Source organism: Pectinophora gossypiella, chromosome 29 (genome assembly GCF_024362695.1).
Source record: "Pectinophora gossypiella chromosome 29, ilPecGoss1.1, whole genome shotgun sequence".
NCBI lineage: Eukaryota > Metazoa > Arthropoda > Insecta > Lepidoptera > Gelechiidae > Pectinophora > Pectinophora gossypiella.
The window spans coordinates 1,121,814-1,139,715 of NC_065432.1; the positions used below are offsets into that span (position 1 = coordinate 1,121,814).

General features: G+C 41.1%; 2 protein-coding genes across 8 annotated transcripts in view; both read left to right on the top strand.

The window, feature by feature from the left end:
- The window catches only part of LOC126379483 (zinc finger protein ZFP2-like), a 122,914-nt gene that overhangs the window by 27,865 nt on the left and 77,147 nt on the right, over positions 1-17,902 (top strand). The gene's annotated exons all lie outside the window — the stretch shown is intronic.
- Positions 1-17,902, top strand: part of LOC126379405 (signal transducer and activator of transcription 5B) — a 43,000-nt gene that overhangs the window by 1,301 nt on the left and 23,797 nt on the right. For all 6 annotated transcript variants that reach the window (XM_050028146.1, XM_050028149.1, XM_050028150.1 and 3 more), the window contains exons 2-15: positions 3,288-3,332; positions 5,551-5,608; positions 7,083-7,159; positions 8,598-8,747; positions 10,137-10,257; positions 10,963-11,083; positions 12,157-12,266; positions 12,628-12,734; positions 13,050-13,164; positions 13,682-13,771; positions 14,391-14,473; positions 15,781-15,850; positions 16,387-16,541; positions 16,898-17,021. In XM_050028146.1, coding sequence (XP_049884103.1) covers positions 5,558-5,608; positions 7,083-7,159; positions 8,598-8,747; positions 10,137-10,257; positions 10,963-11,083; positions 12,157-12,266; positions 12,628-12,734; positions 13,050-13,164; positions 13,682-13,771; positions 14,391-14,473; positions 15,781-15,850; positions 16,387-16,541; positions 16,898-17,021 — 1,374 coding nt within the window. In that variant the 5' untranslated portion in view covers positions 3,288-3,332; positions 5,551-5,557. The remainder of the gene's footprint in view (positions 1-3,287; positions 3,333-5,550; positions 5,609-7,082; positions 7,160-8,597; positions 8,748-10,136; positions 10,258-10,962; positions 11,084-12,156; positions 12,267-12,627; positions 12,735-13,049; positions 13,165-13,681; positions 13,772-14,390; positions 14,474-15,780; positions 15,851-16,386; positions 16,542-16,897; positions 17,022-17,902) is intronic.

Below are 17,902 nucleotides of genomic sequence, written 5' to 3' on the forward strand. Positions count from 1 at the left end.
AATAATTATTTATTAACCGCTAACTAGAGTATGTATTAAGTAGCAATAAAAAAATCTACAGATATTTAAAATAAGACATTTTATTTCGTCTCCTGTAAAGTTGGTAAAAAGATATAGATGGCGCTGTGAACTTTTTTTTTCTTTTTTTTTTATGGCACTAGTGTTGCTTTGTGCCAATGATCTGTGAACTTGATAATTACTTATTTTCTCATTACTCGGGTACATAATTATTCCAAAATACAATGTAAAGGCAGAAGCATATATAAAAACAATTCTTCCTTGATATTTAGATTACATTCTGTATAGAATTATGTTGCTACCTATATTGCTTCTCTTTATTTTAATTAGAGTAATAATGGGTGGAAGATGTGTTGTGCCTGGTTGTAATAACATGGGTTATCATTTATACCTAGAAACTAAGATAAAATATGCATATCTCTGTTATCCATGAAATTAGAAGGTTAAATGAAGGAAAATCTGTTCAGCGCTTTGTACGTATATTGTTTTTGAGAAACATAACTTTGAAAATTCCTCATTACATACATACACACATAAACTCACGCCCGTAATCCCAAATGGGGTGGGCAGAGCCACAAGTAATCAAAGACAACTTGCAGCCACTGTTGATACCAAGTCCTAAGATGGATATGATGAACCTTATGGTGATAAGGGATCAGCCTATCGCCCATGACATTAGTCCATCATGTTAGAGAACGCAATCCCTCATTGCTGTGCCCAATCTGAGTCCACCTTATGTTACCAACCTTCTACCATGTAGAATGCAATAAATTATATGGCTATAATTACTATAATCAAATAAATGACATATTATGACAATTAAAATCTACAATAGTATTCCAAATGCTATAAAAAAAACAGAAAATTGAAAGTCTTTTATAAAACAATTAAAATTATTCCTACTAAATAAAAGTTATTATAATATTGAAGAGTTTTTTAATGATAAACAGATTGTTGGATAAGGTGCTTAGGTAAGTATATAATTATGTATTGTGTATTTGCTTAAGTACTTTATTTGATTTGTATAGTTTTAAATATTATACAATAAATAAATAATATATTTTTTTAAATATTGTATTTTAGACTGTGATGTATATCATAATGTAATAATTTTGTAAGTGTATAATAATTTTGTTACCTTTAACTTGTTTAATTCATAATTAACTATCATCATCATCATCACCAGCCCATTAACGTCCCCATTGCTGGGGCACGGGCCTTCCCTATGGACGGATAGGGAGATCGGGCCTTAAACCATCACGCGGGCCCAGTGCGGTTTGATGGTTATTAACGACTGCTAACGTAGCCGGGACCAACGGCTTAGCGTGCCTTCCGAAGCACGGAGGAGCTTGACATGAAAACTTTTTTTGTGGTCACCCATCCTATGACCGGCCTTTGCGAAAGTTGCTTAACTTCAACAATCGCAGGCCGAGCGCGTTTACCGCTGCGCCACCGAGCTCCTCAATTAACTATAATAACTATGTATAATTAACTATGTTACTTACTAATATTTTTTATAATGAAGCTGCTGTCACCTCTTACGTTGCTGTGCCCTTGCAGGGCGTCACATGTACCTAATACCATGTATGTAACACCTAACTGCTTGTGACTTTGCAATGAATAAATGAATATGAAATGAAAGGGGATAATACAGAGAATGTATATGGGTCGTTCTTCTTTTTTATCGACAATAAAAAGACATTTTCCCAATTAATCGGACTTAACATCTTTAAAATTATAACGGCAATAAATATTTTAAAACATCATATAAAGATCTGTCCGTAAAGGACTATTTAGTGGTTCTCTTTATCTTGGTAAAATACTTTTCTTTGCAGGCGTCTTCCAAAAAATATTGTGACAGAGTGGCCCTTTTCATCGGAGACAGCATTTCAATATACCACTCTGTCACAAAATTTTGTGAAAAACAATGAAGCTACGTTAATAACTAATTGAGGAACCGATTAGTATTTTGCTTGTATTTTGAGTATAATAAGATAACTATATTTTTGGACAATGGAAACATGAAATAAAATTCTAAAACATAACTTATTAAAAGCAGTACGTAAGACAGATCATTGTCGATAAAAAAGAAGAACGACCCATATACCGCTGTGTACGAATGTCTAGCTAAACAAGTGTCACGTTTTCGCCGCATTTTTGTATCAAGCACTGTATCTACGCCAGTGGTAAATCAATGTTCATACCATACCCCCTCCGATTGGTTGAGGGGAGGCCTGTACCCAGAAGTGGGACGTATATAGGCTGTTTATGTTATGTTATTGACTCCAGTTCAGTCCGTAGCCTTATTGCTAGAGTCGATTAATTCTTTCAAATATTTTTCCTCTCAGACGACGCCCTGAGCCGAGGTTCGCGCCCTACTGGGCACCCTCAGGGCTGTTGTCTTAAACGTTGTATCGGGTGAGAGCCTTCAGCGCTCCCCATTTGTCCGACCAAGTAGTTAATGCCATCTGTGGCAAATCTACAATAAGTCACGTCAAAAAAAAAGTATGCTTATTGGTTATTACGCCTGTATCCCCGAAGAGGTAGACAGAGAAAAGGGTTTATTCCTCGTTCGTCCTGAAGTTTTGTCCCACATTCCAAAAAATTCTTAGTTCGTCCCATATCAATTTCGAAGTCTTGCTTCGTCCCAAATTATAAGTAGGTACTTTAAAGGTATAGTCAACAAAAAAGATTACTTACTTACTTATTTTTTTAAAGTTAAATACCAATAAAACAAGTCTTATCATTAAAATTTAAATCACTTTTATTATTCAGTATCACATTCAAAATCACAGAAATGTTATGTTATAATAATTTTAAATAAATACAGAACAGTCAGATCTATGAGAAACAATAATAAGGCAATATTTACAATTAAAAATATAAAAAAAAATATTTATTAAGTTTTATTATAATAAAATAATACGAGTAATATTTAAAATAATAGGTAATCCTTTTTTGCTGATTGTACAATATAGTAAGTTTGGCATTATAAAAAAAAACATGGGCCGTATAAGGAATACAAAATGGGACGAAGTAGGAATAAAATATTTAAAATTATATTTTGGGACGAAGGAAGAATACTGTTCGGGACGACATAGGAATTTTTTATGTGGGACAAAACTCAGTGGGACAAACGAAGAATAAATCCAAAAAATGTACCTGTCTGTCTGTGTCTGAGGTGTCCGGAAGTAATAAATGTTTCTTTCTTTCTTCCTTTCTTTAAAAGTCACCTCTGGTTTATTTTAAGCATTTTTTTTTTGTTACAGATTAAAGCTGATAGGTGTGGTTTCTGAACGAAGACATTGTATTTGGTAAGTTAAGCGATATGTCAACTACTACAGGATACAGCCTACCCCAATGGCAAATGGGCGTTATGTTATGTATTAGGAGCGGCGGCCCCTCAGCCCCTTAAAATAAAAAATGACACCACCCACACCACAAACCACTTTAGACCACAAAAAAAATACAAAGTTTTCATCTCGAGCTCCTCCGTGCTTCGGAAGGCACGTTAAGCCGTTGGTCCCGGCTGCACTAGCAGTCGTTAATAATCACCAATCCGCACTGGGCCCGCGTGGTGGTTTAAGGCCCGATCTCCCTATCCATCCATAGGGCAGGCCCGTGCCCCAGCTGTGGGGACGTTAATGGGCTGTTGATGATGATGACTAGTTGGAAAATAGCCTATTCATACCCAGAATAGATAGCTTAGTGCTTGAAACTTAGGTCAAGATAAGCAACTGCCTAGAACTTATAATTATCTAAGCGTATTAATTAGTTTAATTTAAAATAACAGATGAACAAACATTTCCTAGGAAATAACTTTGTTTTGACTTATTTGATTCAACCCAAACACAATAATATCTTTATTGGTTAGATAACGGGATAATGTTAGGGGGATGCAACAGCAACACATCTTTTAAATCAATGAGGGTATATTACAAGTTATTTAATAACTAGAGGAACTCATTTAATACCAGACATTTTTATCATTTAGGTAATCATTAATCTTATAATAAGGTTTTTTACATAAAGTAAGCTTCACATGGGCTTTAAATTTATTCTCTGACAAATTTAAAATATTATCTGGTATTTTATTGTAAAAACGTACCCCATAAAAGATGAATTTAATTTACTTAATCTAGAATTTTGAATAGCAATTTTATTTTTATTCCTTGTATTCCTTGTATTGTAAGTATGCCTTTCACAGTTTATCGGAAGGAGAGATACATTTTTACGTACATACATATTGGTGCTAATTCCTGTAAATACCATCTAATTTTATTTTAAGTTATATCTGTCATTTTCTTATCCGCCGAAAAGGAAAGGGACGGGTAATCGACAGGCATAAAATTTATGGAACACACGTCAATTTTAAGCAGAAATCAAAACAACCGTCTAAACATTTTACATCGGCCAATAACCCGACAGAATTAAGTTGACAACACACGTCGAACGGTTTGCATACTAGTGAGATACTTTTTGATTCGCCCGGGTTATACTTTCATTTACTCATTCTTCCTAAAATTTACGACTGTCAACCATCCGCCTCTTTCCTTGCCAATAATGCCCCCGATTCCTGCAGACACCACCTAATTTTATTTTAAGTTATATCCGTCATTTTCATATCCGTCGAAAAGGAAAGGGACGGATGATTTACAGCTCTTAATTTTAGGAAGAATGAGTAAATGAATGAATAACCCGGGCGAATCAAAAAGGTACGTCGCTGGTATTCAATCCGTTTGACGTGCTGTCTACTTAACTGTGTCGGGTTATTGACGGATGTAAAATTTTTAGACGGTTGGTTTAGATTTGTGCTTAAAATTGACGTGTGTTCCATAAATTTTATGCTTGTCGATTACCCGTCCCTTTCCTTTTCGGCGGATAAGAAAATGACAGATATAACTTAAAATAAAATTAGATGGTATTTACAGGAATTAGCACCAATGTTTTCATAAATATATTGACTTGCGACTTTTGACTGAAGAGAGTTTATGTATGTATGTATTCGTAGAAAAACACGACAGTTTACTTATTATTAAAATATTAATGGCTTTATAGGTTAATTTATTAACATCAATTAATGTTAATGTTTATCTAATATTATGTCATTCAACTACGAGTATTAATTTGCAAAACTTTCGTAATTATTACAATTTGATGATCAATTTGTAATATTATTATGTTCTTCTATACCTATAATTTAATTAACGGCCTCCGTTGTCCAGTGGTTGAGCGTCGGGTTCGAATCCCGGTGGGGACATATCACTAAAATCACTTTGAGATCCCTAGTTTGGTTAGGACATTACAGGCTGATCACCTGATGGTCCGAAAGTAAGATCAGTGTTTCGGAAGGCACGTTAAGCCGTTGGTCCCGGTTACTACTTACTAATGTAAGTATGTAGTCGTTACTTGAACCGTGTCAGTGACCTCTGGCGGGTTAATAACCCTGACACCAGGGTTGATGAGGTTGGTAATCCACCTCACAACCCACACGATAAGAAGAGTTGATAATTTGCCTTTTTTTGTTCGCAGAGCAACCATGTCGCTCTGGGCCAGAGCTCAGCAGCTTCCTCCGGACAGCTTGCAGAAGGTGAGCCTTCATCATCATTGATACATATCATCATCATCAGCAGTGATGTGCCTTCCCGGGAATGGAATGTAGTTGTGAGTGTGTGAGTGTGTGTGAGAGGGTGTGTAAAAGAGTAAAACATAAAAGGAATACAAAGTATACACGGTGTTAGTGACATCGTAACGAATACTCAGAGGGATGATTCAGACCATGATTCTGAGTTAATATCAAGTGGAATTTTCCGTCGCAAAATTCATGTTATTTTTTAATTTTTTTAAATTATTTTCAATTCTATACTTCTGCGATGGAAAATTCCACTTGATATTAACTCAGAATAATCAGCTGAATCATCCCTCTCAGTATTCGTTACGATGACACTTACACCCCATACAAGTACATACAGTAGCCATACAAGTAGGTATGGGTGTTAGTGACACTGTAACGAATACTGAAGGGGATGATTCAGACCATGATCCTGAGTCGATATCAAGTGGAATTTCCTGTCGGAGAAGTCATGAAAATTTTAGAGCTTGTTTAAATTATTTTCCGTTCCATACTTTTGCGACGGAAAATTCCACTTGATATCAACTCAGAATTATGGCCTGAATCATCTCTCAAAGTTTTCGTTACGATGTCACTAACACCCTGTATATATTTTTTTATTATACAAATTTGATCACTTTAGTGTTAATGAATTTTGATCTTATTCGATAATTATTCTTGATAATAAATTGGGTTTATGAAGTTATGGGAGTTTTATGAAGAAATATGCAATAATTCCTCAGTGTCCTCGTACGAAAGTTTAAGAAGCCACTTTGTTATTTTGGTTTTACACTCGTATCTAGTCTTCATAGTGGTTAGAGCGTTAGGCTCACGATCTGGAGGTCCGGGTTCGATTCCCGATGGGGACATTGTCGAAATCACTTTGTGACACTGACCTTTGTTTGTAAAGGACTTTTCAGGCTTGAATTACCTGATTGTCCGAAAAAGTAAGATGATACCGTGCTTCGGAGGGTACGTTAAGCCGTTGGTCCCGGCTATTAGCCGTAAAATATCCTCCACCAAACCGCATTGGAGCAGCGTGGTGGAGCATGCTCCATACCCCCTCCGGTTGATTGAGGGGACGCCTGTGCCCAGCAGTGGGACGTATATAGGTTGTTTATGTATGTATGTACACTCATATTTATTTAGTGAATATAAAGATATGATTATGAATTATGAATTTCTTCAGGTTATTCAAATTCAAAAATATCTTTATTCATTAGGTAACATAGTTACACTTTGAATCGTCAATTTTTACATAACGAACGTCTCATCCGCCTAAAACTACTGCAGCTCCTCACAACCTGTATAGCCGTAAGTTAGGTAAGCGGACCCCGTGAAAAACGGACCCCGTGAAAAACGGACCCCGTGAAAAACGGACCCCGTGAAAAACGGGACTATGCTAGGGAGATGATGGTGTTTTAAGTGTAATTTGTTTGTTATGATCAACCAGGTGCGTGCAATATACGGAGAGCACTTCCCTATAGAGGTGCGACACTGTCTGGCACCATGGATAGAGAGTCGTATTTGGTGAGTATTCCGCATCATCATCATCAGCCGTACGACGCCCACTGTTGGGCATAGGCCTCCCCCAAGGATCTCCACGACGATCGGTCCTGCGCTGCCCGCATCCAGCGGCTTCCCGCGACCTTCACCAGATCGTCGGTCCACCTTGATAAGATAAGATAAGATTCTTTATTTGCCATAAATGCAGTGTGACAGATGTTACAAAAAAATATAGTTTACCGTGCATTTAGATTACATAAATCATGCAAAATTAATAAAATTTAAAATATAAAAGTGTCAATACAAAGGTCCTATTATGAAATTAGTTGTTGTACAGATTTAAATAAATGTCATTAAATTAATTCACATAAACCAAATTCAAATTTAATAAAAGTCAATAAAAATTATAGAAAACTAATAAAATATAAATAGAAGTATAACAAAATTATTTTTCATTCAACAACGCTAAGTCAAAGTTCAAATAATAAAACATAATACAACAAAGTGCAAACACGATGCGGGTAGAAATCTATCAATTATTTTTCTTACTTAGATATTCTTGTAGCGGGCCTACCCACTGAGCGTCGTCCGACACGTGGTCGTTCTAGAACCTTTCCGCCCCAGCGGCCATCGGTTCTCCTCGCTATGTGTCCTGCCCACTGCCACTTCAGCTTTGCAATTCTCCGAGCTATGTCGGTGACTTTAGTTCTCCTGCGGATCTCCTCATTTCTGATTCGATACCACAACACAAGTATTCCGTATACCACATATAATTATTATGTGGGTACAAGGTTAAGGTTTTTTCTTTTTTTAGAGAAAGATACTTTATTTCTCAAAAGAATACATTCGATTCGCTTACTGAGAAACAATCAATTTCATATAGTAGTTTTAAACAACATTGGAATTGGACTGAGGTAGGTAGGTACTTACTTACGTAGGTAAACATGTCCAGAACCTTGAAAATGAATATTGGGAAAAAGACATGGGAATGGAAAATGAAATGGAAGATTTTATTATAAAAGTCGGAGATACCAGTGACGAAGATTCTTTAAGTTTTTGTAGCGATACGTTAGATGATTCAGATGAATAAATATTAACTTAAATGAAAACGTGGTATTATTTTATTCACATTTTGTTACATACATAATAAAAATATATCGATATTGAAAACGTCACGTCACTAGAGAATTGCCATGTCGACCTGTCGTCTACAATAGCAACTTTCGCAAAAGCACGTCATAGGATGGGTGACCACAAAAAAAAAAAAAAACTAACCTGGGGGGTTAAAAAGGCCTCATCTAAATATTATATTTTTAACTTATAAATAGAAAAAAGAAAATGTTTTTCGTTAGTTTTATTTGGTAATCAGGGTCTCATAATTTATCTTGAATATAGCAGACGAACCAATTGATTTTTACTAATTCAGTATTGATGTTTTTTTTTATTTGATGGTGCCCCCCAGGACCCAGGAGACGGATGAGAACCAGCGCTTCTTCCTAGAGGAGCTGCTCCAAGAGATCCAGACCCACGCCGACCTGATGATGTCTCCGGACACCTTCCTCACCAAGATGAAGTTGCTGGAGGCCGCCAAGAATTTCCACCTGCACTACACGTGAGTGTGAATACACACACACACACTCCACCCACACATACACACACACTTCGCCCCTCCCACACACGCACACACACACACACACACACACACACACACACACACACACACACACACACACACACACACACACACACACACACACATACACACCAAAACGCCAGCAAGTCATTAATTCTAATATTATATATGTATATAAAAAAATGAGCATAAAACCTGCCTATTTCTCCCATGAGGTGTCGCTACTGTTGAGTGTTCTTAAACTTTGACAGTTCCCCATACTATTTGAGTAAACAGACATAAAATTTTTTGGTAATTAAAGCACATAATAACGGGTACTTACCGCGTTTAAATGGGGATATGAGACTCCCGATATTTCGACACTAGTAATAGGTTTGGTAAAAAGCTTGAAACGGCCTAATGTGGTGAAAAAACGTGAGGACACAGTGAGTGCGGTTTGTCGTAGTGAGTTTGGTGCGAGTTCAGATGGTTCCGAACATTCCGATATCAAAAACATAAACAAGCGGCAAAGAAAGAGGGTAGACAGATATGTCTGCCCGTAGAAAATTATGGATCTACCTACTCCACTTCAATCTCATCAGTCATCCCGTGATCATGGCACTTGCAACAGTGTTGAAATATCGGAAGTCTCATATCCCCATTTAAACGCGGTAAGTACCCGTTATTATGTGCTTTAATTATGATAATAACCGCGTAAACTTAAAACAATGTATAATGTTTTGGTAAACAGTTAACAGCCTCCGTGGTCTAGTGGTTAGAGCGTTAGGCTCACGATCTGGAGGTCCGGGTTCGATTCCCGAAGGGGACACTGTCGAAATCACTTTGTGAGACTGTCCTTTGTTTGGTAAGGACTTTTCAGGCTTGAATCACCTGATTGTCCGAAAAAGTAAGATGATTCCGTGCTTCGGAGGGCACGTTAAGCCGTTGGTTCCGGCTATTAGCCATAAAAACGTCCCACTGCTGGGCACAGGCCTCCCCTCAATCAACCGGAGGGGGTGGAGCATACTCCACCACGCTGCTCCACTGCGGGTTGGTGGAGGTGAACGGATTTTCATGCGGTTCTTTTTTAATAGATAGAGTGATTTAAGAGGAAGGTTTATATGTATAATAACATCCATTAAATAGTGGAGATTTACTGTTATTTTTGAGGTTTTTAATGTGATGTCGTAAATAATTTCATTTTTTCCTCAGCATTGCACCCGAGCGAAGCCGGGGCGGGTCGCTAGTAAAAAAACATCATCATCAATTTAAGAGCCACGCTCCTGTCGGTGTAGCATGTAAAAAAAAAGATTTTAAGAAAGAAGATTTTAAGATTTGAAGATTTTTTTTTATTTCTTAGTAAAAAATGTAATGGTGTTTTTTTTGCAGCCACGCCCCCCACGAGTTGTACCTGTACATGCGTCGGTGTCTGGCCATGGAGATGGAGGTGATCCAGAGCGCAGGCGCGGTCTATGGCGCCGTGCCGCACACAGAGAGGAAGTATAGCGAGGTACGTACATAAAGAAAGAAAGAAATTATTGTTAAAGGACACTACATAATAACAGTTCACAAACATCGAACTCAAAACTTACTCAAATTGACAATATAGATATAGAACGGACACTCCGCCTCACAATGACTCCCTCAATACACCCCTCCCACTCCCCCACTCACGTACACTCCCTTTTCCTGCCCATTACCACCCCACCCACTTCCTTGCCCACTCCCCCTCCTCCCCCATCCCACTCCCACTCCCCCAAACACTCCACTCCCCACTCTCCCTTCTCCCTTCCCCTTCCACTCCTCACTCCCCCAACCACTCCCCACTCCCCCTTCCACTCCTCACTCCCATCAACCACTCCTCACTCCCATCAACCACTCCCCACTCCCCCTTCCACTCCTCACTCCCCCAACCACTCCCCACTCCCCCTTCCACTCCCCACTCCCTCTTCCACTCCCCACTCCCTCTTCCGGTCCCCACTCCCCCTTCCATTCCTCACTCCCCCAACCACCCCCACTCCCCCTTCCACTCCTCATTACCCCTTCCCTCCCACTCCCCACTCCCCTTTCCATTCCACTCCCCCTTCCCTCCCACCAGTCCACCTCCCACCACCCCTCACACTCCCCCTTTCACTCCCCACTCCCACTCCCCGTCCCACTCGCCCTCCAACTCCCCTCAGTTCGCCAACACAATGTTTTGTTTCCTTGGTTACAGCTGATCACAGGGCTACAGTCAGTGCGCCAGAAGGTCAACATGGTGAGCGAGGACATACGCACGCTGCAGTCCAACATCGAGTCATTCTCGCTACAGTACCACGAGTGCTTGAAGAATAAGGGTGAGTGAACTTTTTTGATTGTTGATTGCCAGGTTTCTGCCGGCGACCTCCCCGCGAGGACGTCTCCCCCTTCTTACCCGACTGCGGCGAAGCAAAAAGGAGGGTTATGTGTTTGACCGCTATGTATGTATCTCTTCTTCTTCCTTGCGCTATCCCACTTTAGGTGGGGTCGGCTCTCCTAATTTTGCGGCGCCATGACATTCTGTCTAGGGTTGTCGGGTCGGGTAAATTTTCATTTTTCAATAATCGGGACATGCTGGTCCACCAAGTATAAGGAGGGCGTCCTCTGCCTCTTTTGTTCTCGGGCAGGCAAAGAGCTGTGTGGACTACATGCTGCTGGTCTCTACGCATTACGTGGCCATACCACCTCAAACGACTTTCTTTCAGCTTATCGGGTATAGGGGCTACTTTGAAGCTTCCGCGAACGTACTCGTTTCTAATTTTGTCTTGCCTAGTCACCCCTCCCGACCATCGAAGCATTGTATGTATAAGATAAAAAAAAAATATTGTGTATAAAATGTACAGTTATAAATCATAGTTGCAGTTTATAGTTGCGAATTACGTCTCACAAAATTTTGCCTTTTTTGGGTATCTATTTATTTATTTATGAAACAAATAAAAGAGAAGGTGCAGGTCGTGTCGTATCGGGAGGTGAAGGATTTGGCGGGAAGAAGAGAGGAATGGCGGTTACTCTACCGACAAGAGCGCAGCTCTTAAATAGAGAGAGAGAGATTTATTTATTAAGAACTACTACATCATATCTACAGGGTGTTGATGTATCGATGTCACTAACACACACACACACACACACACACACACATGATAGATAGATAGATGGATAGAATCTTTACCTTTCCTTTTCTTATTTTTAAGTTTTTTTTTCTTTTTTTTTCTTTTTTTTTATAGAATGAGAAGAGAAGATTAAAATAATCAAAACACATAATAACGGGTTCTTACCGCATTTAAAGCAGGGATATGAGACTCCCGATATTTCGACACTGTTGCAAGTGCCATGATCACGGGATGACTGATGAGATTGGAGTGGATTAAAATAACGTTGTAATATCGTGCAGGCCACATCAACTACCTCCAGCAGACGGGGCAGATGACCAACGAGCGCCGCGAGCTGGAGGCGTGTCTGCGAGTCCAGATCGAGGACATGGAGAGGAAGCTCAATGCCCTGGTCAGTATCCTTCAGATTCAGATTTATTTAGTTCATCTTCTTATTGTGTGGGCTGTGAATACCAACCCCATCAACCCTGGTGTCAGGGTTATGATTGAGCCGCAAAGTATTCGGAACCGCCTGATTCACGTGTCCTCCAAAGCACAGATTATCTTTTTTTCGGACAATCGAGTGGTCAGCCTGTAATGTCCTATAACCAAACTAGGGATCACAAAAAAATTTTCGTGATGTGTCCCCACCGGGATTTGAACCCGGGACCTCCAGATCGTGAGCCCAACGCTCAAACCACTGGTACACAGAGGCTGTACTATACTAAAATGTATAATGATTTCATTTATTAAAGTCATATCTCTCTTGACAGGTTGCTCAGATCAACCAGTCACAGATGCAGCTGGTTGACCACATGAAAGAGAACATAGCCAACCTGGGACAGCTGCAGTCGCAGGTGTTGGACGAGGAGTTGATCAAGTGAGTGGTTGAATCAGACTCAGAATCATTTATTCACCATAATTGTCATGGATAAACTTGTTGAAGGTCAATGTAACATTTTTGAATTTACGTCATTTCGCAAGGTGTTATCCTCGTAAAGCCGAGGTTTCCAAACACAGTAGTAAAAAATGGAGTTCGGATTTTAAAAGGACTGTCGGCGTTATGACCTTAAGGCTGAGGTGAAGAAATGACAAGAAACTGCAACAGCAACACATCTTTTAAATACTATAAACCTCTCTGCACCTGACCATTACAATAAATCTCTTTATAAACAATTCTGCTCACCCCGTACAGATGGAAGCGCGAACAGCAGCTGAGCGGCAACGGCGTGCCGATGCAATCGAACCTCAACACTATCCAGGAGTGGTGCGAGTTGCTCGCAGACCTCATTTGGACCTCCAGGCAGCAGGTAAATGATGATAACTTAACACACACCCACACCCACCCACAGACACACACTCCATCACACACCCTCCTTCATAGACACCGTCACACACACCATCATACATACTCTCTCTCTCTCTCAAACATACACACACCCCACCCACCCTCTCACTCACCATCCACCGTCTCTAATGCACACACACACCTCCCCACCCACCCTCTCCCACTCATCCCCCCCATCCACCCTCTAACGCACACACACACACCCCTCCCCACCCACCCTCTCCCACTCACCCTCCCATCCACCGTCTCCAATGCACACACACACACACACACACACACACACACACACACACACACACACACACACACACCTCCCCACCCACCCTTTCCCACTCATCCTCCCATCCACCCTCTCTCTACTACACTCACACACAGACCCTCTTTCTCTCCCTCTAAAACACACACCCGCTCACACAGATTTTTCCACTGCAGTTTCCGTATTCCTTCATCATGTGTTACTTCATTGTTTTTTCCTTCAGGTGAACAACGTGGCTCGTATCAACAGCAAGACCATAGTGGAGCTGCGGCAGCCACATCTGGCCGAGATGCTGGATGAGATGAGCAAACAGGTAGGCTGTAGTTTATGTCATGGTATAAGAAGACCAGGTCTGCTCAATCCTATGACAAGCCGCCATTGCTAGCCCATTGAGCCCATTGTAAGTCTGTTCGTATACTACACTTTGCTGTTTCTAGCATGTGAAACAAATTACCAAATTAGTAAAAATAAATATTATTAAACACTTACAAGTAAATTCTCGTCTCACCAAATTTAATTTAATTGTACGCCTACCGGCAGATCACAGCGGTCTTATTATTATCTTTGTAACATCTACCCACTGTACCTGTGTGTCACAATAAATGATTTGAGTTTGAAAAAAAAATGATGACGTAAGTGTTACCATTAAATTGGTATCTCCAACATTCCAAGGACGTAAATTTGAGCGTGTGTCTGAAGCAGCAAACAATTATATCGTGTGGGTTGTGAGGTGGATTACCAACCTCATCAACCCTGATGTCTACTTACTACTTACTGATGTAAGTACGTAGTCGTTACATGAGTCATGTCAGGGGCTTTTGGCGGCTCAATAGTAACCCTGACACCAGGGTTGATGAGGTTGGTAATCCACATCACAACCCACACATATAGAAGAAGAAGAAGATTGAACTTATGTTTTCGTTTCCCCGTAGGTTACAAGCCTGCTGTCTACCCTGGTAACGTCGACGTTCGTGATCGAGAAGCAACCGCCGCAAGTTATGAAGACCAACACACGGTGAGGGGTCTATATTAAAAAAAAAAAAACATACTTAAATATATCGTATAACAAAACCGGCGGGCTTAGCACCGTAAGCACGCGACTCTTTCTCGCCGCGACAGAGATCGCCTGTCTCCTTCTGTGCAGTACTGTGAGAGAGTGACGGGTGACGTATGTCGAGGCGAGAAAGAGTCGCGCGCTTACGGTACTAAGCCCGCTGGTATCCTCAAAAGTGACAGCTAACATTTCAAGGTTAGCCCAGCTGACGTCACCCCGCCCTGCGTTGCCATTTTGTAAAAAATAAATTACCCACGACCAATGTTTTTATATTTACTTTGCAAGGACATTTTGAGCTATTAGCAAAAAAAATACAAAAAACATACAAAAAAAATAAACAAATTACAAATTACTACAAACAAACAAATAACTACAAAAAACTAAAAAAAAAACAAACATTACAAATTACTTATTGTTTTAATGACTTTTACAATGTGACAAGTTACAGTAATTACTAAGTATGTTAGTCGGTAATAATAAAGATCTCACAATCCGGAGGTGACCGGGTGCGAATCCCGGTGGGGACATATCACAAAAATCACTTTGTGATCCCTAGTTTGGTTAAGACATTACAGGCTGATCACCTGATTGTCCGGAAGTAAGATGATCCGTTCAGGAGGCACGTTAAGCCGTTGGTCCCGGTTACTATTTACTGATGTAAGTACGCAGTCGTTAGAGTCATGTCAGGAGCCTTTGGCGGGTCAATAGTAACCCTGACACCAGGGTTGATGAGGTTGGTTGGGTGCAAATTGCACCCATCATGCAAATTGCACCCATATTTCTTGCGAATCAATAGAACTCTCACATAATGCCTTCCTTTGCACTCTGTACGCACACTGTACGCACGCACTCACACACACGTAACACCCACTCACCACAATTCACACTACTCACAAACACATCTATACATGTACATCTTTTGTTTATCAAGGAACACAATACTATTACTTTTTTTTAATATTATTATTATATAAATTATATAAGTACCTTTTTGTTTGAATGCCTGCACATAGAATAAGGTTCAATGTTGCTGTTATATTCCGGGGGAAGGCCTGATGACCTTTATTACAAGTTTTTAACTTAGTTTAGGCATCAGCCCTTTCACAAAATCTGTCAGTTTAAATTAGTAAATTGTCATGTACAATGTTTTTGTGTGGGGAAATAAATATTTTTCTTTCTTTCTTTCTTTGGTAATCCACCTCACAACCCACACGACAGAAGAAGATCCTGAGTACCTCAATAGGAATTACAGTTGTTCTGTGTTTCAGGTTTACTGCAACTGTCCGCTTGTTGGTTGGTGGTCAACTCAATGTGTACATGACTCCACCACGAGTTAGCGTAAGTATACATCCTTCACCAAATTCATCATCATCATCTTCCTAGCATTATCCCGTTTTCCTTTATATGAACTCAGAACCCGACAGCACCACAGTGGAGCAGCGTGAATACATTCAATACCAGACATTTTTATCATTTAGGTAGTCATTAATCTTATACGTGGCGCAGCGGTCAACGCGCTCGGTCTGCGATTGTTGAAGTTAAGCAACTTCCGCAAAGGCCGGTCATAGGATGGGTGACCACAAAAAAAAGTTTTCATCTCGAGCTCCTCCGTGCTTCGGAAGGCACGTTAAGCCGTTGGTCCCGGCTGCATTAGCAGTCGTTAATAACCATCAATCCGCACTGGGCCCGCGTGGTGGTTTAAGGCCCGATCTCCCTATCCATCCATAGGGAAAGCCCGTGCCCCAGCAGTGGGAACGTTAATGTGCTGATTATGTTGAGGGCTATTATCCATACGAAGGTTTTGACACATCTTTATTCTGATTCCGGACGTATTATATTTATAATAAGCTGGTGTTGTTTGTGTTCATGTCCAGGTGGTAATAATATCGGAGCAACAAGCTCAACTGCTGCTGAAGAGCGAGACGGCTGCCGGGCGTGGTAAGCAGCCGGTGGAGTGTGGGGACATCCTGAACAACACAGGCACCATGGAGTACCAGCCCACCAGCCGCCAGCTCAGCGTCAGCTTCAGGTATTTATTTATTCAACATTTCATCATCATCATCAATTTAAGAGCCACGCTCTTGTCGGTGTAGCAATAATGTTACTTACTACTACTCTGACGACTCTGGGCGCCATTCCACTCGCGTCAGTCAGAGTACTGCGGGGCGGAAGGCAAAAGGGAAACCACTGCCCTATATTTCCCTAAAAAAGTAGCATTAATAAAAAAGAACCCCACTAAAATTGCGACGAAAAATTCCACTTGCTTTTTTTTTGTTCTTTTTTCTTGTTTTTTTTTGTTATCTCAGAATCATGAGCTGAATCAGCCCTTAAGGTTTTCGTTACGATGTCACTAAGACTAATAACAAAATTATGGTTTCTCTTTAGAAACATGCAACTGCGCAAGATCAAGCGAGCGGAGAAGAAAGGCACGGAGAGCGTGATGGATGAGAAGCTGACCTTGTTGTTCCAGTCAGAGTTCAACGTCGGCGGCGGGGAGCTCGTCTTCCAGGTACATACCCACGCATACTCCGTCATTTACATGCACCGTCCACACACAATTCCACTCCCACAGGCACATGCACTCCCACGGGCATATCCACTCCCACAGGTACTTCCACTCCCACACGCACATTTACTCCCACACGCATATCCACTCCCACAGGCACTTCCACTCCCACTCCCATACGCACATTTACTCCCACATTCAAAATCACTCCCACTCCCACATGCACCTCCAATTCCACACGCACATCCACTCTCACACGCACATGTACTCCCACACGCACATCCACTCCCACAGGTACTTCCACTCCTACACGTATATCCACTCCCACAGGCACTTCCACTCCCACTCCCACATGCACCTACAATTCCACACGCACATGTACTCCCACACGCACATCCACTCCCACAGGTACTTCCACTCCTACACGTATATCCACTCCCACAGGCACTTCCACTCCCACTCCCATACGCACATTTACTCCCACATTCAAAATCACTCCCACTCCCACATGCACCTCCAATTCCACACGCACATCCACTCCCACACGCACATCCACTCCCACAGGCACTTCCACTCTCACACGCACATCCACTCCCACAGGTACTTGCTCTCTCACTCCCATACGCACATGCAATCCCACTCCCACACGCACATCTACTCCCACACGCACATCCACTCCCACACGCACATCCACTCCCATAGGCACTTCCACTCTCACACGCACATCCACTCCCACGGGCACTTGCTCTCTCACTCCCACACGCACATACAATCCCACTCCCACACGCACATCTACTCCCACACGCAATCCACTCCCACACGCACATCCACTCCCACAGGCACTTCCACTCTTACACGTACATCCACTCCCACAGGCACTTGCT